At 41.5% G+C, this 23,924-nt stretch overlaps 1 protein-coding gene across 1 annotated transcript in view; it reads left to right on the forward strand.

Moving 5' to 3' along the window:
* The window catches only part of LOC146789443 (uncharacterized), a 122,230-nt gene extending 98,869 nt beyond the window's left edge, over positions 1-23,361 (forward strand). Inside the window, exons 4-5 of the mRNA XM_085631100.1 lie at positions 21,854-22,030; positions 23,261-23,361. Coding sequence (XP_085487226.1) covers positions 21,854-22,030; positions 23,261-23,361 — 278 coding nt within the window. The remainder of the gene's footprint in view (positions 1-21,853; positions 22,031-23,260) is intronic.
* The last annotated feature ends 563 nt before the right edge of the window (positions 23,362-23,924 follow it).

A 23,924-nucleotide genomic window follows, 5' to 3' on the forward strand; every position in this document is an offset into this window, starting at 1 on the left:
GTCTCACTTAATGCATGGATTAGTAACTAAACTATGTGAATGTGTGCATCACTGTCTCTGTTGCTGTATAACATGCTGCATCAGTTGGTCACTAACTACATGAGTGTGTATATTAGTTATTGATTAGTTGGGTGAGTATTTCTATGGGACACTGAGTTTGTGTGTGGTTGGATGGGTTGTGTGTAAGTCTATGCATAGATGTGTGAATGGTTGATTGACTATGTGTATAGATTTAAGAGTGCATGTGGAAGCAGTTGTTTGGGTGACTGAGTGTATTTATTTGTGTGTTGGTGAGCGAATATATGTTTTAGTTGTACATCTTCAACAAAGTAAAAACATTTAAAGGCATTGTATGTGAGAGTTGGTGTATATAAATAAGTATATATGAGAGTCAGTGATTGTGAGAGTAACTATATGAATGAGTGTATAATTGTAATGGTGATTTTTTTACATATTAACTATGAGTTACTATGTATTTGAATAAATGAGGTGTTGTGTGTATAATTGTGTAAGTGAGTAAATGTAAGTGTGATGATTTTTTTTCATGAATGAGTAGGATGACTGCATAACCGACTAAGATGACTGCTGATGTGACAATGTCTATATATGTGTGTAAGTGCATTTGATAGTGTTCTATTAATTAGTGACTGCATGTATAAGTGATTCTGTTGTTGAATGGGTAGTTGTGTGTGTAGACTTAGGAATCAGTGAGTGGGTACGTAGTAACTGGTATTGGTGTGTCAATGGTTTCAAATATGGTACTCTGTATTTTACAGTGAGTGATGAAAGGTTATACTAGTGTATGATGAGGTGTATCAGATTGTCACGTGGATGATGTCATCAGTGATGTCATCAGTGATGTCACTGACGATGTCATGAATGATGTAATATGTGACATCATCAGCAGTGCATTGCGGGCGCGCGAGTTATAGTTAGCAGAACTAACTATAACGGAGAAATTTCTATGGTTTTGTACGAGTGAAATGTCCAGCTAACTATAACACCCCTGAAACCTATGTTTTTTTCTGTGAATTTCTAAGGTTTTTTAAATGCTAATTTCTAACTATAATGTCTCTGAAACCTATGGTTTTTTCAGTGAATTTCAAAGCTTTTTTAAATGCTAATTTCTAATTATAACATCTCTGAAACCTATGTTTTTTTCAGTGAATTTCAAAGTTTTTTTTAATGCTAATTTGTAAGTGTAATAATACTTATACCTATTTTTTTGTACTGATTTGCTACAGTTTTTTAACTGTTTATTTATAAATATTTTATTCATTAAATGACATTATATATTTTTCAGAAAATTGCAACAAAAAAGTTTTCAAAAAATTGAAACTGAAATATTGTTTAATTTTTTTGTTTTCTTTTTTCTTTTAATATATTTATATTATTTTCTTTAAAAAAATAATTCCTAATTTGTTTCGGAGTCGCGCACCCAAAGCGTACACATCACGGTAGGTGCGCGGATTCTGGCTGCCATTTTAGGAACGTCGTGAAGGATCCGTGTATGGTGTGCGGCGGCTGCGTGTTTTTCAGTTACATCATATCTATTTAATATTACGTGATGTGCGCGATTGGAATGCGACCTGTCCGCGACTCCTGCGCATTCGTGACACATGTGCATTACGGTATGCGACGCTTGCGCGGTGGTGGGTCCCACGTGACGTCATATACGTGCTGGGGCATGCTGGGTGCGCGACTCCCGCAAAATCTTTTTATGTTAAAAAATGATATGTATGTGTGTTTAATATACATATAAGGCCAAGAGACTATTGAAGATATTCATAAAAATAATATATTTGTACTTATAATAAACTTATATTATTTTTATTATATTTTCGCGAAGTCGCGTCGGGTGCGTGCTTCGTGAGCGCAGAGTGCGCGGATCCCATGTGACCTCAAAAAAAAAGATTTCATTGGTTCATAACATTTCCCACTGTAACTTTTGAAGGACCCCACCCATTTTAATCATTCTTGTTGGAGCATCTTTAGAGAGACTTCTCTTTTCCTACAAGAACTCTTCTTGCTTTTTTTTTTGTTGTTTTTCAAAAAATATCAAACAGAATGGCATCTGGACAGCACCAGCAGCAGGAGGAAGTATCTTCTGAAGAAGAATTTTTGCAGGAGGCACCACGTCCACAGAGGCCGGAATCTGTTGTGTGGAAATTCATTCACTTTTCCACCTGGAGAGAAGAAAGTAAATGCGAGAAAGGTGACGTGCAAAATTTGTGACCGAGTCCTGTCAAGAGGCAGTGAAAAAAAATACTCTTGGGGCACTGCTTCTATGTACAAGCATCTCCAGACCACACATCCTCTCAATCTTGCTCGGGAGGAAATGAGGCGAGCTGCTTTGAACCCTCACCTGCTGTGGCAAGTACATCTGGAGCGTCCTTAGGAACACCTGCAATGGACATTAGGACAGAATTCGCCTTTCTCGAGCAACACTGCGTGAAGTGTAAGAAACTTATATGCTTCGGTGAGCAGTCGGTGGATGCAGTTTGTGCTGCGCAATGCAACCATCATTGTTAATTTGTTAGTTTTTTTGTTTTTGGAATGATAAGCAATTCCAAATGTTTCCTGATTTTTTTGTTCATTTTTTGAAAAAAAAAAACCAAAATACAAAATTGTTCAATTTTTTTTTTAAAACACAAAAGAAAAAAGAAGAAAAAAAAGTTCTTATCAGAACTACCTTATCTGTTTAAAGAAAGAACTATAATTGCAAGGTAATGTGTAAAAGTTTGGTTGAATATATGTATACAGCATGATTGACTGAAAGAATGCATTAGTGGTGCATGGTGAATTTATAGGTGAAGATTTATGAGGAAGTACTGGAACGTGACAGTGCAAGCTCTTTAGCTGCATTGCACTGTGGCACTTCCGAAGCACAGGGATGTGACATATGTATGTGAATATGTTGCAACTCTGTGCTTCCCTAGGCACTGCTGCACATACTGCAGCCATGCGGTGACAGAGGCCATGGTGCAAGGATGTCAGTGTCGTGTGGAAATTGTTTTTGTGCAGGAAGGGACTATAGCTTAGCGATTATAGTTCCATTCCATTCACAGCTCATTTGAGATGTCTTGAGTGATGTCATGAGTGATGTAACTGACCATGTCATGAATGATGTAATGTCTGAGGTCATTAGCAGTACATTGCGGGTTTCTAAATTATAATTAGCTCAGGTAACTATAACTGCTGAATTTCAATGGTTGCGCATGAGTGAAATCTCAGTCTAACTATACCGTCCCTGTAATCTTTGTTTTTTTCAGCAAATTTCTAGTTTTTTTTACGTGAAGCAAGATGCATATCACAATGGATGGTGGGGGGTTGGAAGCAGGGCCTGGCATTGTGCTGCCTCCACCCAAGCTTGCTGCTCCTGCCTTCCCTCCTCCTAGCCATCCATTGTCCAAGTCCATGTCCCTGCTCCCTTATTACAGCCCTGTGTGGCCGTTGTTCTGCCACTGGCCTTCCCGCCTTCTCTGAACAGTTAGCTTGCTGCCCCATCCACCTCCTCCCTATCCTCTGTTGTCTGAATCCATGGACTAGCCCCCTCCCTCCTGCCATGCATGGTCTGATGTGCTGCCACAGCCTTCCATTTAGCATGATGTACCAGTCCACTCCTCCTGCCCTCCATTGCCCAATTATATGCCCCATCATTGACCTCCTGCTTAGCCACTGTGCTTAGCTTGCTGCCCCCATTCTCCTTCCCCCTGCCCTCTGATATCTTTGTGCATGCCCCTGCTCCATCCTTTTTGCCAACCATGTTCCATGGACCTGCCACTCCTATCTACTCTCAGTGTTCTGTTGAGCTGCCACTCCCCTCCCACCTGCCTAGCATTGTCATATGAATGTAACCTGTCCCTGCCACCTCCACCCTGCCTGTCCACATTCCATGCCCCTATCCCCTTCCTCCTGTCCTTCATGGTCCATTTTACTGCCACACCCTTCTGCCCTCCCTGGTCTGTTGTAGTGCAACTGCTTCTCCTGCCTCACCCGCGTGGGCTGTTGTGAGGCCCCTTCCCTTGAACTCTCTTGTCTGTGCCCAGGTCTTGACCCTCCCCTCTATCCTTCATGGTCCTTTGTGCATGCCCCTGCACCCTCCTTCTTGCCCATCATAGACATTGTGCTGCCACTAACCTTCCCGCTTGCCATGCATGGACTTCTGTGCTGCCACGGCCTCTCCCACCTTCCCTGTGTGGTCAGCTAGCTGCCCCTGACCCCCTCCCACCTTCCCTCCATGGTCTGTGTGTATGCCATCATAATCTCACTGTTGCTCTCCATGGTGTGTCTTGCTTCTAGTGCCCATCCTGCCTGACCTCCATGGTCATCTTGCTGCTCCTGCCCTGCCCCATTGCCCCCAGCCCTCTGTTTCCATGTGAAGACCCCTTCTGGTTTGTCTGTTTCATTGTAATGCCCCTGATCCGTCTCTCCTGCCCTTTATGGTGGTCTGTTATGCTGCAGCTTTCTCTCCTGTCTGTCCATTATGGTCAGCTAGCTACCATTGCCTCTTTCCCCTCTGTTCTCTGTTGTCCATGTGCATGCTCCTGTCCCCTCCCTATTGTTTTCTATGGATTGTTGTGCTGCACTCCCATCCCGCCTGCCCTGTGTGGTGTATTGTGCTGCTGCAAACCCTGTTGCCTGCCCTGTAGGGTCAGTTTGGTGCACCTCTCCATGTCCCTCCTGTCCTCAGTTATCCGAGTCCATGTCCCTACCCCAATTCCTCCTGCCTTCCATGATCCAATGTACCATACTTGCAAACATTTTGAACTTGGTAAGAGGAAGATGTTGAAAAAAAACTGGGGTATTGATTTTCCCCTTTGAGTTACATCAAAAAAGAGGAGATTGTAGACAGGAGACAGATCAAATGATGCCCATTTGAGCTTAAAAACATTGGACTTTTCCTGGCTGAATCGGGTCTGTTGGCATGTATGGTTGTACTACCACAGCCTCTTCCTTCTGCCCACAATGGTCTATTATATTGCCACAGCCTCTCTTGCCAGTCCTATATTGTTGGTTTGTTGCCCCCTTTCCACTGCTCTCCATACTCTGTTGTGCTGCCACTGCCATTCCTGCCTGCCCAGTGTGGTCAAATTGTTGCCTCTGCACCCTCCTACCTGCTTTCAATTTTCAGAGTCCGTGCCCCTGGCCTCTGCCTTTCAACAGTATCCTAATGAACAACTAGATTGCTAACATTCTATATTTATTACAAAATTGTGGAACGCCTGACATCATCTTGATGTAATCAAAACTGTAATACCTAAAGCATTTCCTTTAGAAATTACATATACGAGAGGGTCTTATTTGCATCAGAATTATGGTTAGTGCTCTAAAAAACTAAAATGAGGACATATTTTCTGAGTTTTCAAATAGCGACAAAGCACTTTTAAATTATTCGTTATGTTTATGTTTTTTATCCAGTTGACCACTTGATTAAATGTTGCACTTAGGGGAGAGGATGTGGTGTTACTTCCAGAGCTGCAGACTTTGCAACTGGGGAACCAGGTTGGAGTTTGTGCTTCAGCTCGACATTCTGTGATTCTGGTCAAATCACTTAATCTCCCCATGTCTACAACCAAAATGAATTTGTTCTTGTGTGAGGTAACCAATGCTCATGTAAAGCACTCCAATACCTGACAAGTCTGCACTATATAAAACAGCAAAAATACAAAAAATAAAAAGTGTTTTGCACACTTCTGTCATTGGGCTACATGTGGGCTACATCTGGGTGATATTTGTGCTGCATTTGGGCTCTTTTGTCTCTGGTGGCCATCTTGGGAGATTTAATTGTTAAGACGTTTCCTAATTTCCTCATTTACTGCAGTCTCCTCAGTAGGAAATGCTTTCAGTTTTTTACTTTGATTCCATCAAGAAGGTATTCACATATGTCACACATTTGCCATAAATTCTGAATGTTAGCACTCTAGTTGCTCATTAGATCACTGTAGTAAAGCTACTGCTCACCATGGAAGTCTGCTGATGGTATTAAAAGTGCATGTTTCAGTCTGCATGTCTGAATTTTTTAATGAAATAGAAGAGGATTTGAGAAGTCACTCAAAATGTGCCCTAATTTTTCTTTCTTCAGCACTAATCATAATTTCTATGGCAAAATGAACCCCCTCATTGTGTTCCTTTTTAAATGAAATGATTTAAGTGTTACCAGTTTATTCCAATCAAGATGGCTGCAGGTGTGCCATACTTTTGTCATAAGTAAGACAGTAAGCCCTCTGGGACATTCTGTCATTAGGCTATACTTGGGCTACATCTGGGTGATATTTGTGCTACATTTGGGCTCTTTTGTCTCTGGTGGCCATCTTGGGAGACCTATTTGCTATGAAGTTTCCTAATTTCCTCATTTACTTCAGTCTCCTCAGTAGGAAATACTTTCAGTTTTTTACCTTGGTTCCAACAAGAAGGCATTCAGATGTGTCACACATTTGCCATAAATTCTGAATGTTAGCACTCTAGTTGCTCATTAGATCACTGTAGTAAAGCTACTGCTCATCAGGGAAGTCTGCTGCTGGTATTCAAAGTGCATGTTTTAGTCTGCATGTCAGAATTTTTTAATGAAATAGAAGAGGATTTGAGTAGTCAAAATGTGCCCTAATTTTTCTTTCTGCAGCACTAATCATAATTTCTATGGAAAAAATGAACCCCTCATTTTGTTCCTTTGCAAATTAAATGTTTTAAGTGTTACCACTTTATTCTAATCAAGATGGCTTCAGGTGTGCCATACTTTTGTCATAAGTTAGACTGTTAGCGCTCTAGTTGTTCTTTAGAACACTCTGGGACATTCTGTCATTGGGCTATACTTGGGCTACATCTGGGTGATAGTTGTGCTATATTTGGGCTCTTTTGTCTCTGGTGGCCATCTTGGGAGACTTATTTGTTATGAAGTTTCCTAATTTCCTCATTTACTACAGTCTCCTCAGTAGGAATACTTTCAGTTTTTTACTTTGATTCCATCAAGAAGTCATTCAGATGTGTCACACATTTGGCATAAATTCTGAATGTTAGCACTCTAGTTGCTCATTAGATCACTGTAGTAAAGCTACTGCTCACCAGGGAAGTCTGCTGCTGATATTGAAAAGTGCATGCTTCAGTCTGCATGTCAGAATTTTTTTAATGAAATAGAAGAGGATTTGAGAAGTCACTCAAAATGTGACCTAATTTTTCTTTCTGCAGCACTAATCATACTTTCTATGGCAAAATGAACCCCCTCATTTTGTTCCATTTTAAATTAAATGTTTTAAGAGTTACCACTTTATTCCAATCAAGATGGCTTCAGGTGTGCAATACGTTTGTCATAAGTAGGACTGTTAGCGCCCTAGTTGTTCTTTAGAACACTCTGGGAAGCTGCAGTAGAACACAAAGGAATCAACTGACAGTCTCTGCCCTTGTTGGATGTACATGTGTTACTGAGGATGTCAGACTTAATTCTCACATGACTGAGAAAGATAATGTGAATTTACAGAAAATATGCTCTCAGTTTAACTTATAGATCACCTTCCAAACCTCTGTGGGAAAAGCATGAGAAAATAGTTTTCTCTCAAACATGATTCATGATATCTCAGCAGAAGGCTTTTTCACATGGTAAAATCACCTTAGAACACACCATAATTCCTAAAATTAGTATGGTACCATCAACAAATGATTTATAATCTAACTAAAGTCTTAAAACCTTCTATTAACTGCAATGCTTTTTAGTGAGGTGCTATCATGTATATTGGTCCCAAGATGGCTGCCAACACTTCTTGGATGAAGTTCTGACAGCCAATCAGATCTCACGATGAGATGTGTGGTTAGGCTCCGCCCAGATATATATGTGATTTTACTTTTGATTTTCTCAGGAACTACTGAACGGATTTACACCATTTAACCAAAAGGCATGACTCTGAACCAAGGGCTACCTTTTTGCCAAATTTGGTGTAATTCCGCTCAGCAGTTTGGGCTGTAGTTCCGATTAAAGGATCCTATGGAAAATTGCAGGGGAAAAACACGTTTTGGGAACCCCCTTTTTTTCTAGGCCCCCACTTGTAATCACCCCGAGACTTTCAGGATAGAAGCGGACCGGTGCGTCTCACCAGTTTTGAAAATTTCTCGAAGATTCGTCAACCAGCACCAAAGTTATTCAAAATAGAATGTTGCAGATTTCCTATGGATAATAGGTCCTAACTATAACTACCTACTGGCGACCGATATATATATATCCTGAAAACAAAACGCTGAGACCCAATTCCAGAGTCATAGCAATTTAATCAAGGTTCAGCAGCACCACCTGCTTCCTATCACCCCCACACATTTCGGAGTTATGCCTTGGTCACAGGAGGAAACAATTCACAAAGTGCATAAGTGCGTGCATTTAAAATCTGGGTCACATGACTTGTGTGGAAATACATCTCCCAGAGTGCATTAAAAGGTTCAAAATGAGTCTTGGTATTATGAAAGTTCTCTTCGTATCAGCATTAGATTTCATTGTGCTTGCTTTCACTTAAAATGCACAGTTATTACTTTAAATCCCAATGGAACACAGTCATTAAGCATTCTTACTTCCAGCATAATGCTTTGATCTTCCGTTGTCCCTGATAATTGCTATCTCCTCCGGAACGATTGGTGCAGGATGTCATCCTCACCAACTCCCTTCCACGCTGCTGCATAATTTCGCTATGATAGCATTACCTTGATAGGTATGCAGGCAGCGAGAGGGTCATGCTCCTGGTAATGTGGGCCTCAGCGTTTTGTTTTTGGGATGTGATTTAATGGGCTTCTCCATGCCCGTTGTTGAAGAGGCCACCCTGAATGGTTGGGGGCTCCTTTGCTCCTAGGATGTGTGAAGAATATATATATATATATAAATATATATAGACACCAATGTTGTGCTGGCGAGCCTTCATTCCTGTTGTTCCCTCCAATTAAGGATTTTTGGCAAAGACTTACCTGTCGTGGGCTTCTCTACACCAGACACCCTTGTTGTTGGATATATATATATATATCCAACAACAAGGGTGTCTGGTGTAGAGAAGCCCATGACAGGTAAGTCTTTGCCAAAAATCCTTAATTGGAGAGAACAACAGGAATGAAGGCTCGCCAGCACAACATTGGTGTCCTGAATGCCTGACGCGTTTCGTGTGCAAACACTTCTTCAGAGGCGACGGACTCGTGAACAAACAAGGCACGGCAATTTCAGGCACTTGCTATATACTTCATACTCTGCCTATGAGGGCATTGCCACCACCGTGGCCTGATGGTCTTTGCAGTGCTGTGTGCTTCTACAATGAGCTGTCGTTGCCTCGTAGTCAAAGTGTTGAATAAAAACCACAGTGGGTAGTGCTGCCAGGATTTCATCTTTGCTGACACTTTGTATCTCCAATCAAATGGCACCCGTCCCTTAAGCAGCGGCGTCGGTTGGCGTTGCTGCAGGGGTGCTGTGAAACACCGGGGCTTAGCTCCGTGGCTCAGGCGGCCGCTAAACATCCAACAACAAGGTTGCCTGGCGTAGAGAAGCCCACGACAGGTAACTCTTTGCCAAAAATCTTTAATTGGAGGGTACAACAGGAATGAAGAGTCGCCAGCACAACATTGGTGTCCTGAACGCCTGACACGTTTTGTGTGCAATCACTTCTTCAGAGGTGACGGACTCGTGAACAAACAAGGCACGGCAATTTCAGGCACTTGCTATATACTTCATACTACGCCTATGAGGGCGTGGCCACCACCGTGGCCTGATGGTCTTTGCAGTGCTGTGTGCTTCTACAATGAGCTGTCATTGCTTCGTAGTCACAGTTGCTATTCTGATATTTTTTCCTCGTCGCAATTATGGCCAACTGGCACTAGCGTTCTGTACTGAATTATTAGCCTAGATTCTAAACATCGCAAGTCTTGTACTCTTTTGCCACCTCGTTCATTGACTCTTATTGTATCTAACACACAAAAGATTAGTAGATTACCATTCTGGCTGTGATGAGTCTGAAAATGTCACGCAACTGGATATTGCTTATCTCCATTCTTAATGGCGTGAAGATGCTCCAATACCCTTTTCTCAGCCTTGTGGATTGTACTGCCAATGTAAGCTTTCCGACATGGGCAAAACAGGGCATAAACTGCGCAATCAGTATTACAAGATTTGTGTTTAGTGATCTGATATGGCTTACAGTTGGGGGAAATTTTGCATTCTTTGCAGTTTCTACTATTCTTACAGGCTTTGCAATTACGACATGCAAAAAACCCTTGTATTCCTGAAACGTTTGCTGGAGGTGGCTCCAGGGCTCTACACAGTGTATCCTTTAGCGATTTGGTTTTCTTGAAAGTGATCTGTGGAAAAGATTCTATGTTTTTTGCTAGATCTTTGTCGGTTTGTAAAACTGGCCAGTATTTATTTAAACTTTTCCTTATCTCTTGGGCCTGTCTGTGGTACATTGTAATAAACCTGATCTTCTGTTCACACTTTTCTTTCCTGTCATCTTTCGCCAACAGCAATGATGCTCTTGTTCTCTCATGGACTTCAGATATTGCTTTTTTGATTACCGATTGAGAGTATCCTCTTTCAAGGAATCTCTCAGTCATCACCTGTTTTTCTATGGCAAAGCTCTCTGATGTACTGCAATTACGCTTTGCACGTAATAGCTCTCCCAGTGGTATACTACTTATTAGAGAGCTTGGATGACAGCTACGTGCATGAAGGAGGCTATTTCCTGCTGCTGCTTTTCGAAATAGGGAACTTTCTAACTGATCGCCCTGAATGGTCAGTTTTAGATATAAGAATTTGATGGTTTCTCTGGACCACTAACTGGTGAACTGTAGATTAAAACTGTTAGCGTTGAGAATTTCCACAAAGTCTTTAGCTTCCTTCTCATCTCCTTTCCACACACAGAAGATGGCATCTATATATCGTGCCCAGATAGCTACCTTGTTTTTAAAAATATCCAATTCTCTTACCACTTTCTCCTCCCAGTACCCTAGATAGAGACCCGCAAAGCACGGAGCAAAGCAGTCCCCCATCGATGTTCCGAGGGTCTGTTTGAAGATTTTACTGTAAAAAATAAAAATGTTTTGTTTTAAACAAATGGACATCATCTCCATCAACATTTCGGTGTGGAAGAGATTGGAGATAGAGCTTTCTTTAAGGAAATGTCTGCATGCTTGTAGGCCCAAATCATGTGGAATACATGTATACAGACCTGTTACATCCAACAAAAGTAAGGAATATTCACTTCTCCACCCAATGCTGTCTAAACGTCTAAGGAAATCTCCCGTGTCCTTGACGTAGGATGGAAGTTTCCTTACTTACTAAGGTTTGCAAAAAGAAATCTACATACCTCAAGGTGTTTTCAAGACAGCTCCCCCTGGAGGAAACAATGGGTCTTCCAGGGGGATTCTGTTGGTTTTTGTGGATTTTGGGCAGTAGATATAGTGCTGGCAACTTAGGGAATTTACATAACAAGAAGTTGTACTCTTCCTGCTCTAACAGCCCCTTCTCTCTCCATTCTGATAACTGCGTTTGGAAAATCTTAATGGAATGTTCATATTCTAATCTATTACTTCTGTTGTACTTATCCTTATCAGACAGCTGTTTCATACCTTCTTCTATGTATTTTTGTTTAGATTACATGACAACATTTCCTCCTTTGTCTGATTTTTTGATAACTATTGTGCTGTCTTTTTTCAGACTTTCAATTGCCTCACTTTGTGCCTGTGTTATATTCTTCCACCCATGCCATCTTTTTTTGGAGAGATTTGACAATTCCTGCATTACCCCTCTTTCAAACACATTGATGGCATCGTTTTTAATTTGTGGCAGAAAAATTGACTTGGGCCTGAACCCACTTCGTGCACTTAAATCAAGTAATACATTCTCATTCATTAGATTGACAAATGAATCGTTTTCAACCTCCCTTTAATCAGCCAAAACATTCATAGTAGGGAGCAGTTCTACATCTTCAATGCAAATAGTACTTGGACATTCTCTACTGTGCCCCACATCACTTGTGACTTTAGTTGCATTCCATTTCTTAATAAGCAATTTGTGTGTAAAATGAAACAAATCAATACGACTTTGAGTATAATTAAAATTACAAGATGGACAGAATGCTAAAACCAAAGATAAAATTTCGACCTCAAAGTCAGTTAATGTCCGTTCTGACAAATTGACAACAGTCTTTTTATCCATTACTTTGTTTTGGTTTGGTCCCTTGTCCGGCTTCCCACTGGAATTCCTAATTCTCCTAGCGATGTTGTATTTCTTTTTTCTCTTCGGCCTTTGTTTCCTCGTCCGCGATTTCGAAATCCTCCCTGATAGTTGACTGACTGTCTTCCTTTGGCCATCAGACTGAATTCTGTTAAAATGCTGCTTTTTTACCCCCTCTTGTTCTGATGTGCTTGAAAAATCACTTCCACTAATCACGTTTCCATCTGTTTGGTTCTCCGTACCTGACTGATCTTCTGAGTTATCCGCTGATCGTGGAAGATTTTTCGCACTTGGGACTGTCTTAGATGTCGATGTAAGACTCCGTCATATTTCTTTTTTTTTTTTTTTTTTACCAGAAAAAAATGTTTATTCAGATCTGTTATTTTTAAATCTTAGTATGTACCTGTGTTAGTTACATTCCTTCTCTGTTTAGCATGCTGCCACTTAACAAATAAATGTACCTCAGCTTACAATCAAGGAAGAATTTTAAAGGTCATTATAAAGGTATTGCAGTACAGAGTCATGCTGAAATGATCTGGATTTATGTAATTATTCTTTTTTTATTATTGTCATTAAATACCTGGTTTGATAACAATAAATACATTTATATAATAGACAATCTGACATAGCTATATTTTTACATTGTTGGTCATAAATAATACATAATACATAATCAGGTGTTTCATGATTCCAAAAAATACAAAAATATATATATCAAGAGGGCAGTTGGTTAATAAATATTAAACTAACATTTGGAGAAATCTGAATACATTCTGTATGTAGCTCTGCCCTACCATTGGGAGTTCCTCCACCTCTTCAGAGGAGCCCATATTTCTAACCCCAACTCCCTCTTCTTCCTTCCCCTACGACTGTATAAAGCAGATTCAATATTATGTATCCCAAGCAGTCTAGATAGCCACAGTTGAAACGTAGGGGCCAAAGCGTCTTTCCAACTTCCAGCTAACATTAAACGCAAGACAGCTAGACATAAAAACACAAAGGCTTCCTCCTCCGTCTTCAGCCCCAGGTTGCTGTCGATACCTGTTATCATTTGGGTTGGGGATAGGTTGATCTTTTTACCTAGCAGCCCCTCCAAAAACTTTTCAATCTCTTCACAAATTATACTCAATTTATTACATTGATAAAACATATGGATCAGATTGGCGGGCCCCTCCATACACCTTGGACATTTATCATCTTCTCTTTTATTCCACTCATATAGTTTGTAGGGTGTATAATATAAGTTGAATATGGTTTTATAATGTTGTGACTTTAAATTTGTGGAGCGAAAGATTTTCCCTGCCATTTGCAATGCTTTGTCCACATCGACATCCGGATCACCTAGTTTCTGCATCCAGGAAACCTCAACCTTTTCAATATCATCTTGTAGACTTAATAACATGGTGTTATATACCACTTTAATTTTAGTCCCCCCACCTAAAATATAATCAAACACCTTGATTCTACCACCTGGACATATCCTTGGTCTGATACCCATTAAAGTATTACGTATTTGTAAATATTTAAAGCCTTGATTATCTTGTATACCAAATTTCTGTTGAATAGTGCAGAAGTCTAGGATTTGCCCCCTTTCCCAGATATCCCCTATTCTTGTAACCCCTTGTTGTTCCCAGACTTTCCCCAGTCTATCATAGCTAAGTTGAGGAAAAGAATTTGAATTCCAAAGGGGGGTATAATAGTTTATTTTCGGTATTCCTATTAAGCTATAGGACCGATTGCAGACCTTCCAGGCACTATCCATCAATTTATATCGTGATTTTTTATAATATCTTTTATCCGTTCTCCGTAACAGGAGTCCTATGGCTTCCCTGCCCAACATTAGTTCATATATAGATGGCAATTCTGAGATACCATATAGGTTATCTGTATGATGTTTGGCCGGTTCAAATAGTGTTGCTATTTGGCTAATTAGACAAGAATAATGGTAGAATCTGATATTAGGCATAGCGAGTCCCCCCTTTTCCTGCGGCTACGAGAGATATTTCATAGATCGTCTTATTTTGCCGTACTGCCAAATAAAGTTCATAAATGTTGCCTCTATTAATTTCATTAATCCTTCATCAATCATATAGGGAATAGATCGAAAGAGATAGAGTAATTTGGGGAGCATAGTCATCTTCACTACATTGACTCTACCTATTATTGTCAAATGTAAAGCGTCTATTCTTTTTAAGTCCACCGTCATATTTGCTAATAACGGGTCAAAATTATCTTTAATAATTGCTTCCGGTACCGGGCTCACTCTGACCCCCAAATATACTGCAGAATCAATGCGTCTTTCATCGTTCATTATAATGTTACTCGTACACACTAACTGTGTCTTACTATCATTTAACAAATATCCGGAGCCTCGTCCAAATTCATTAGCGATCTCTCTTATACTAATATTATCACATCCTATCAATCTTTGAATTAATGGGTCTATATATAGAGCGAAAAGAATTGGTGAACAGGGGCATCCCTGACGTGTCCCCCTGGATATAAATATTCTTTCCGAACTTGTGCCCATTAATTGAATTCTGGCCGTCGGTTCAAAGTACATGGCCTTGATAGAACTTATTATTTTAGGCCCAAACCCTCTATATTCCAATATCCCCCAAAGATATTTCCATGTGACACGGTCAAAGGCCTTTTCTGCGTCGAGAAGGATCAAGGCCATCTGTCCACCCGTGGCAGCCTGCATATCAAAGAGTGAAATAACCCGCCTGATATGTTCTGTGATCCCACGACCCGGAATAAACCCATGCTGCCACGGGGAGACGAGTCCGCCTATGATCCTTCCGAGCCTTTTGGCCACAACCTTTGCGTAGATCTTAGTGTCACTATTAATGAGGGATATTGGGCGATATGAAGCTGGGTTCGCTGGGGGCTTCCCTTTTTTATGAAAGACTATTATGTTGGTTTCTTTCCATGAATCCGGGATTACCCCGGAGCTCATTATACCGTTAAATAAATCCAGAAGTATGATAACGATCTCATTCTGTATACATTTGTATACTTCTAGCGGAATGCTATCGGGCCCAGCAGCCTTCCCGGCACGTAAATCTTGTATTGCTTCTGCAACCTCCCCTTTTTCAAAATCTTTCTCCAGTACTGCTAAATCTTGACTACCTAGACGTGGGCCTGAGTCTAAAAATTCACGACTGTCATCATCTGACAGGTTCCCTTCCTTATATAGATGCTGATAGAAGCGTTTAAACACATTTATTATATCTTCTGGTTCAGTATAAGACCTTTCCCCCTCTACTATATTAGTTATTTTATTCTTTATATTTTCCTGTCTGATCCGTAGGGCTAACAATTTTCCTGCCTGTTCTCCCGTCTCATAGAGTTTACCCCTCTGGGTCTGGTATTCATCAGCAGATTTTTGTGCTATCCCTTTAAGTATCTCTGCTTTAATACATATAATCTTCTGCTTAATCCCCGAGATCTCACCCCTCTGGCTAATATATTTAATATGTTGCTCCTCTGCTTCAGCTAACTGACCCATTAATCTGTTATTATTCTCACGCTCTTCTTTCTTCCCTTTAGCTGAAAAGCTTATTGTTTCCCCTCTAAGAGCTGCCTTAAATGCATCCCAAACAGTGTTTCGGGATGCACTATAGCGATTCATATTAAAATACTCCTGGGTCCACTTCCTTATATGTTCAACAAAACTGGGATTAACTAGAAGCTTCCTCTCAAATGTCCATTTTGTTTGTTTCCTATTCGGACTATCTACCGGAATCTCCAGAATTAATGGGCTATGGTCCGACAAAATTTTTGGAAGCTTCTCAATTGTAACATTCTTAATTTCAGAGCTAGAAATCAAAAAATAATCTAATTTGGTATATTTATTAAATGGGTGGGAAAAATATGTAAACCCAGGTTCATTTGGTTTCTTATTCCCCCAAACATCTATCAACTCATGTGAATCCCTTAGTGCTTTAAATGCGCGATATACCTTGGTTTAACGGCCTGTATATATACTATTTTTGCCAAAATTGACCGAAATATTGAGATCCCCACATACTATCAGGGGTCTTGTCCAGTTAACTAGTTCAATCTCCAGCTGTTCAAATAATTCGGGATCGTCCTGATTCGAAACATATATTGTGCATATTGTGTATCCCAAATCAAGTTCTACTAATGCCCATCTACCGAGGGCATCTGATAATTGGCGTTTTGCCCCCCCTACAAATGATTTAGCCAAAATTGCAACCCCTCTGATGTTAGATGTCTGGGTGGAGCACGCCAACAAATCAAATCCTCTAATATTTAAAAGAGATCTTTTTGCCCAAGGAATATGGGTTTCCTGAAGACAAACTACGTCTAAGTGATTTGACCATACAAACTGTCCTAGCCGTTGCCTTTTCCTCCAATCATTCAGACCACCAATATTCATCGTGCCTACCCTAAGCCTACCCATTTTGTTCTTCTAAGTAACCACACCCAATTGATACAACCAACATCAGTTTTATATAACGAATCTGATTCAAAGTTACCATACAGTTCCAGGTATTTCTTTTTCTCCCCTCCAACAGGACCCCCCCACCCCACCCCCCAGCCCTCCCCACCCAATCATCTCCCTCCCCAACACCCACCGCTCCCTCCACCCTGTAGAAGCGCTCAGACCTTGGTCTGTGCATGTGATGTGTGTGTGAAGCACTAGCGGCTTGGGTCAATCCAATTTAAACAAAATATTTTTGAATCACCCCCAAAAATCAAATTCAACATATAGCCCAAATAACAGAATATCTCTTCCTTTGGCTTTCAAAGCCATCCCGAAACCAGTATTCCTACAATTTTTATAGGTCTTTTACAAGTCCAAAGCATCCAGGTATTCTCTGGCTTTTATTTCCGATGCAAAAAATCTTGTATGCCCGTCATGAATAATCCTGAGTTGCGCCGGATTTATTAAATAGACCTGAATATTTTTCTCTTGAAATGGCTTTATTAGTTGTCTCAAACGCCAGTGTCTCTCTACAGTTGAGTGACAGAAGTCCGGCTGTACAAAGAAGGAGACCTCTCCCACTGATCTCCTTGCCTCTGGCCTAGCCTTTTCCGATATTGCCTGGCGCAAGAGGAAATTACCAAAGTAAACAAGGATTGCCCTTGGTTTGTCCCCCTCAGTAGACCGAACACGAGGTTTAAACGGAGTTCGGTGTGCTCTCTGGATCTCTAAAGCCCAGCTCCACTCTGACAGCTCCGGGAAAGCTGATTTAAAAAGATCAATTATATATGCCCTCGTATCCTGTCTCTCCTCCCCCTCGGGAATCCCCAGCACCCTGAGATTATTCCTCCTTTGTCTGTTCTCGAAGTCTTCCAGCTTCCACTGAATATCCTTTATTCGAGCGCCTTGGGCCACCGTCTGAGTTAGTGCGCTGGTTGCTTCCGCTTCTGTTGATACTATTCTTTCCTCAAGATTTATCACTCTATCGCCCATGTTAGTACATGCTTTGGAAAGTTTTCTGCCAACCCCCTGCATCTTTCTCATTGCGGCCTGTGCCTTTCGGCTATCTTGACGTGTCTCTTCTCTATGAAAGAGAATGGCCTGGTGTATTACCTCCAGAGTGGGGGAAATTATATCGGTATCTGTCGGTGGTGTACCAGTACCCGATAGTGGGGTAGCCGATGAATAGTCCCAGCTCAGATCTTTTTTCTCCCGCCTCTGAATTCCGGGAGGCTGCATTAACTTTTTTTCTGTTACCGGGGGCTCTGGGTCACTATCCTCAAGTTCTGACTCTAGGTTACTAGCCCCTGGCGATGAGCTTACCACGTCATCTGACCACTCTGCCCCTTCTGAAACAGAAAAAAAAGCGTCGCTTGGCTCCTTATCAGTGTCAGTTCCATTCTTACTCCCTGCCCCCGTATCTTTTGCTAGAGACAAATTATACAGCTCAGATGTCGAAGGGGAATGCCAGGACCCCTTTCCTCCATCCTCTTCTCCTATGGGTATGGGAGCTTCCTTCTGCATAATTTTGCCACTCTCTTTAATCTCCTGGTTCCTGACAATAGCCATTGCTTCTGTCATATCTTGGGGGAGGGAGGCCGGGAGTCAAAATTGAAGTCTCCAAGCTAACCTCAGTATCACTGTTGATACAGGAGCCCTTGCCTTCGGGTTCACCACCTTGAATTTCTCCATCGCCCCCCATAATCTTTGTGCTCGGGATCATTAAGGTACTCCTAAAGGTTCCAGAGACCCTTACTGGGCTCACCTCCTTACACCGCTTCTGTCTTGTAGCAGCTTTCTCCATTGTCGCTTTTGTTGTAATTGCCGTTGCAGTCGCTGTGGCTGTCTCCGCCTCTGCCCGTGGTTCCTTTCCCCGCATCAACAGATCTGCAAAGGAGGGGTCGGCAGGACGATTCTTTCCTGAAGCTCCGCCCCTCCCTCTCCTCGGCGGGTCAGATGCAGTGAGCTGGCGCTTTCCATCGATCGACCGTTCGGAGATATCCAGGCAAGCCGATGGATCTCCCCGTGCCCCTCGAGCTGATGCTGCCGCTGCCACTGCCTTTAATCCGGATGCACTCGCGTTCTTCGGAGCGTTCTTTGGAGCCATTACACCGACTTCACGAAGCCGCTGAAGCAGGTACTTTAGAACGAGGCGTTCAGTTGATCGGGAGTTGATTTTGAACAGAAGCGCCAAAGCTCTCTTAGTGAGCGTCCGTATCACAAACATAGGGGGGGGGCTAAGTTTGCAGTAGCAATACACCAGATGGGGGCCTAAATTAGCGTTTAGACCCAACGTAGCCCGCTAGTGTTTTCACCCGGCCACCCAAGCGGCCGCCATCTTGCTCCGCAGTTGGTCATATTTCTTTGCGAACGTCAGAATTTTTTCCTTTTTTGATAGTCAACAAGATCGCGCTGGAACTTGCGCTGTTTTTTTTTTTAATGTTATCTCTTCTTCGATTTTCTCAAGATTTCTTTCCATCTTATCCAATTCCTTCTGGAACTCTTCTTGTCCGCATATTGATTTTAATTTTTTCGTAATATTCTCAATGGTTTCAGTTAACCTTTCACAGTCCTTACGTGCATGTTTGGCTTACAGTCCGAGCATGATTGTTGAACAGTTGTGACTGTTACTAGCCCAGTCACTCACCAACTCAGGATCTGGGTCGTTAAACATAGGTGTAATGAAGATGCATAGCCCTCTTGGTTTCTACCGACATCAATGTATTTCTGGAGGGTCGTTGCCTCCCACCATTTATTTTGTTCTAATTTTAACGCTTTCCACAGTTGGTCCCATAATTGACGTTTACTTGGTGTAGCATTTGCGTCACTTGTCGACGCGCTCATCTCCGTGATCTCATTAGCTTTGTAATTTTCAAACATTCTGCCTGCTGCCTCAGAACGCTTCACATTTCTGGTCGTCGCCATTGTAGTGTCTGTATATTTAACGTGATTTCCGCGTCACCGCTTGCAACATCGGAACTGAGATTGCTCCTACTCAGATTCAAAAGCCGTCTGCTTCGTGTACGCACTTTAATCTGGTACCTTGCTGTACTCCACGCTAGAGAGTCTCTGTTCCGACAGTGACAATCCCTCAGACTCACGACTCTCTTTCTGGGTATTCTGTACCTTATAATCCACACAAAGCGGACAGGGGTGTTTCAAACAATTAAACAGCCAAACAATGCAGCGCACTGTGATCGAATAACCGCTTCCACTTACGACGGCGTTCCACGGCGAGGTGGCGGACTTCACAACACGAACCAACGCTGTTCTCCTTTACGAAAAAACACAGCATGCCGTGGACACAGGTTGCTTCAAAAGCAGTGTTTATTTAACACAGGTTAGACCACCTCTACGCGTTTTGGGAAAAAATTCCCTTGTTCACGAGTACTGTGTCAATTGCAACGTTACGTTAAATAAACATGTGTCCACCACAGTGAACAGTGAAAACAGACTTCCATGTTCAGAATTAACTCACTCTGACTTGTAATGCGTTAAATTGCTTAATATTACAAATATATTCCGGGGCAGAATTGTATTGGTGGCTTTATTTATGTACTTTACTCGAGCTTGCGGTCAAATGACATTTTGAGAACTGACTTGAATTAACATCAAAGGCATCTACTGTATAAACGTAGAGATCGTATGGCCACTAAGTAAAATCAGTTCGTTTTTGTTGCCATCTGAAATGGAGTATCAAATTTCAGTATTCAAATTTATGAACTGCAATCACTTTTCTTTTTATGAATTGTCATTATATTTGTAATATTGTGCAATTTAACATATTACAAGTCAGAGTGAGTTAACTCTGAAAATGGAAGTCTGTTTTCACTGTTCACTGTGGTGAAGTCACATGTCTATTTAACATAACGTTGCAACTGACACAGTACTCGTGAACAAGGGAATTTTTTCCCGAAACGCATAGAGGTGGTCTAACCAGTGTCAAATAAACACCGCTTTTGAAGCAACCTGTGTCCACGGCATGCTGTGTTTTTCGTAAAGGAGAACGGCGTTGGTTCATATATATATATAAGTAGTCACCCTGAGGCGTTAAAATGGAGCATACCCTATGGGGAACTGCTCAGGGCCAAAAGAAACTGTAACAATGATAACTCGTATGTAGAAGAAAGGGACAACATCATTGAAAGATTCAAATATAGGGGTTATCCCAATTGGGTTCTCAAAAAAGCCAAAGATCGGGCAGAACTTATTGAGAGAAAAGATACTCTATCTGATCCTATAAAGCCCCCTATTGATAAAGATTCGGATAACACTAGGATGATCCTTACATTTCATTCCGACTCACAAAAAATCAAACATATACTTGTCAAACACTGGGATATTCTTAAAAATAACAGTGTCCTGGGAAGCAGCACTCCCAATAGACCAACCATCACTTATAGACGTAACAAGAATATCCGCGATCTTGTGGTCAGAAATGATATAACTCAATTTCCCACCACCACGAGTCATGGTCTAATTGGATTTTATCCATGTGGCCACTGCAAGGCGTGCAAGTATAGTAAGTTCAGAGGTACCCTGTCTTATAATGGCATAACTAGAAAGATCACACAATTCCTAACATGCACTACCAGCTTTGTAATTTACACAATAGAATGTCCCTGTAAATTATGGTACATTGGGAGTACCACTTGTCCAGCTAAAAAGAGGGTCTTGGAACATTTGCGAGCCATCACCAATCATGACCCTAAGTACCCCGTAGCACGCCACTTTGAAGAATTACATTACTCCAATGTTTCTGATGTAAGTTTCACCATTCTTGAACATGTCCCCAGAAATCCTAGAGGTGGTGACAGGGTACTTTCTTTACGACAACGGGAGTCCAGATATATCATAGATTTTCAGACAAAAACTCCGGGAGGTCTGAACATGGATGAGGAGTTATCCATTCACCTCAAAGAGAGCTCATAAACAGTGTTTATCTATGTGACATCCGGTATAGGGAATTGCCTAATCCCTTGTGATGTATATACTAGTATGTTGGACTATGACTAGTCTTATGTTTCCTTTCTCTTACAGGTAATTTTGGGGTAGGGACAGGCTTTTTAGTACCTGTCTAATGTTGTTACTCAATGTATATATATAACTTTCTTGCTTCTTCAACTCCTTGTTAGGATGTGTAACAAATGTAATTTGTTTTTAACATTTCGTACTTTAACTGTCTTCTGTATTATTTTTTCTCACTTTTTTCACAGGAGAAAAGGAAGGGGCCCAATTTCACGTATTCACCAGCACGGGCAACCTACCCTTTTCATCCGGTATGACAACAAACTTGGCACATCTTTATTCTATGCTGTCACCAGTAATGTCCACTGATATTTACACGTTCCAGGTTGGCCATGCAGTTTTATTGTGGAGCATCTGTTTGACAAGTATGTGCTTGAAAGACCTTATCTTGTTGTCTTCCTGATATGGACTGGTCCTGTTACATTCGCACACACTATGTGCTTACTCTCGCTTAGCTACATACTTAAGCCAATAAGTCATGGACTGTACTTGAAAACTATACACACTATGTGTCTAACATATTATCATTGTTGTCATGTTCGGCCATGTACATTTGCCTAATCTGGTTTAACTGGTACACTTTACGTACCTACTTCGTTATATTTGCGTAACAATGTACAGATGGTACATGTTTATTAATTGAGGCACACTATGTGCATACCACGTCCAGCCATGCATATCTACCTGGGCTTCATTAGTCCAATGTGAATGCTTCTAGCACAAGTGTATACTCTATACCATGTGGTTGACCTATATGGATGTTTAATTTGTTTTTTCCTCCCTCAGGCAACACATAGATGGTTTGTACTCTGTGAAATAGCACATTATTCGAATATATCTTAACCGTATGCCAGGAGATGTCTCCTTATGTGTAGAAGGGTAATTTACCCATTTAATAATGGCCGCCGTGTTTGCATTATCTACACTGTGTAAATTGTCCTATGTTTATTTTTCATTTGGATCGTGTTAACTTTATCAGTGTGTGATACTGACAGCACCTCACACGTGAACAAGGCTTCTGCCGAAACGCGTCGTGTGCATTAAACTGGTTACTGGGACTATTGTGTTTGCCTTTCCTTCCTGAGAGCGTATTTACGAGACTTTTGCATACTTTGGATTGCTTTTCCGGAACGCTCCACCGGAGTATACGCCACCCTTCGAGGGTCCCAGCGTTCCAGTAGGAGCTGCTTTGCCTAAGGATATTGAAGGAGGAACGCACTGGACCGGCCAAACATTTGGGATAGCATTGATAATTGGAGATTGGAATACATTCACCTACCACACGTAGGTAAGCTCACCTAACTCCGGTTCGGGTCTCCTGGGGAGGGTCGCGGGGCAGGATCGGCGGATCCGTACCGTGGCGGTTTCCTTGAGATAGCGGTGGGAGCGGTGGGAGCTGCCGAGTGTGGGTATTCGAATATTTCTGTGACTTTCATTTCCATACCTTCTGTGCATGCGGATGAACTGCGAAGCATTGAAGCATTTTAGCACCATTTACTGATATATGCGGATGAACTATCAGTACAAGACCAGTCACTCTAGCAGCTTAAAATCGCTGTCTACATGAACATGTGTCTTGTTTTTCCCGTTTACAGTGCGATTGCTTAGAAGAATGTTGTTCTCTCGCTATGCAATAACAGATTGGTGTTTGAAAGCAACTGCGATTGTTTGCCAAAGGGAACTCTCAATTCTTTGAGAGGGGAAGTTAGGCAAACACAGAAGAACATTAATTTCCAGTTTGATAACAACATGGAGGAAGAGGCAGAAAGAAGAGCAGCTGCTCTAACTTTATTTAGCAGAAAACCAGGAACCATTAGCCAACAGGGTAATACGGATAAGACCAACCCCAAAATTCAACCGATTGAGGAGAAACTTAAAAGACTTGAGAAGCTCAAAAGAACAGAAACGTCAAAATGGTGGGAAGCGATCTCACTACAAAACTATGTGGACCAATCTATGGAACCTAGGGGCTTACGCATCTTCATCACCCCGACATATGAAGCACCCAACCCTAAGATGTTGCAAGAATGGTCAGAACATTCGGCAGCCAGTTCTAAAATAATGATGGAAATTCGAATCAAATATGCCTGGCAGGATAGAGAAGAAACCTTGAAATTGATCAAAGAAACTCTATCTGAATTGTCCCAATTAATGGATAACAGCATGTTAAACAAAGCACTGTAGTCTATGAAGGAACGCCTCACGAAATATGAGGAAGAGATAAAGGCAAGAAAACAAAGAAAAATGAACCGCGATTAT

The sequence above is a fragment of the Triturus cristatus genome, chromosome 10 (genome assembly GCF_964204655.1).
Source record: "Triturus cristatus chromosome 10, aTriCri1.1, whole genome shotgun sequence".
Taxonomy (NCBI): domain Eukaryota; kingdom Metazoa; phylum Chordata; class Amphibia; order Caudata; family Salamandridae; genus Triturus; species Triturus cristatus.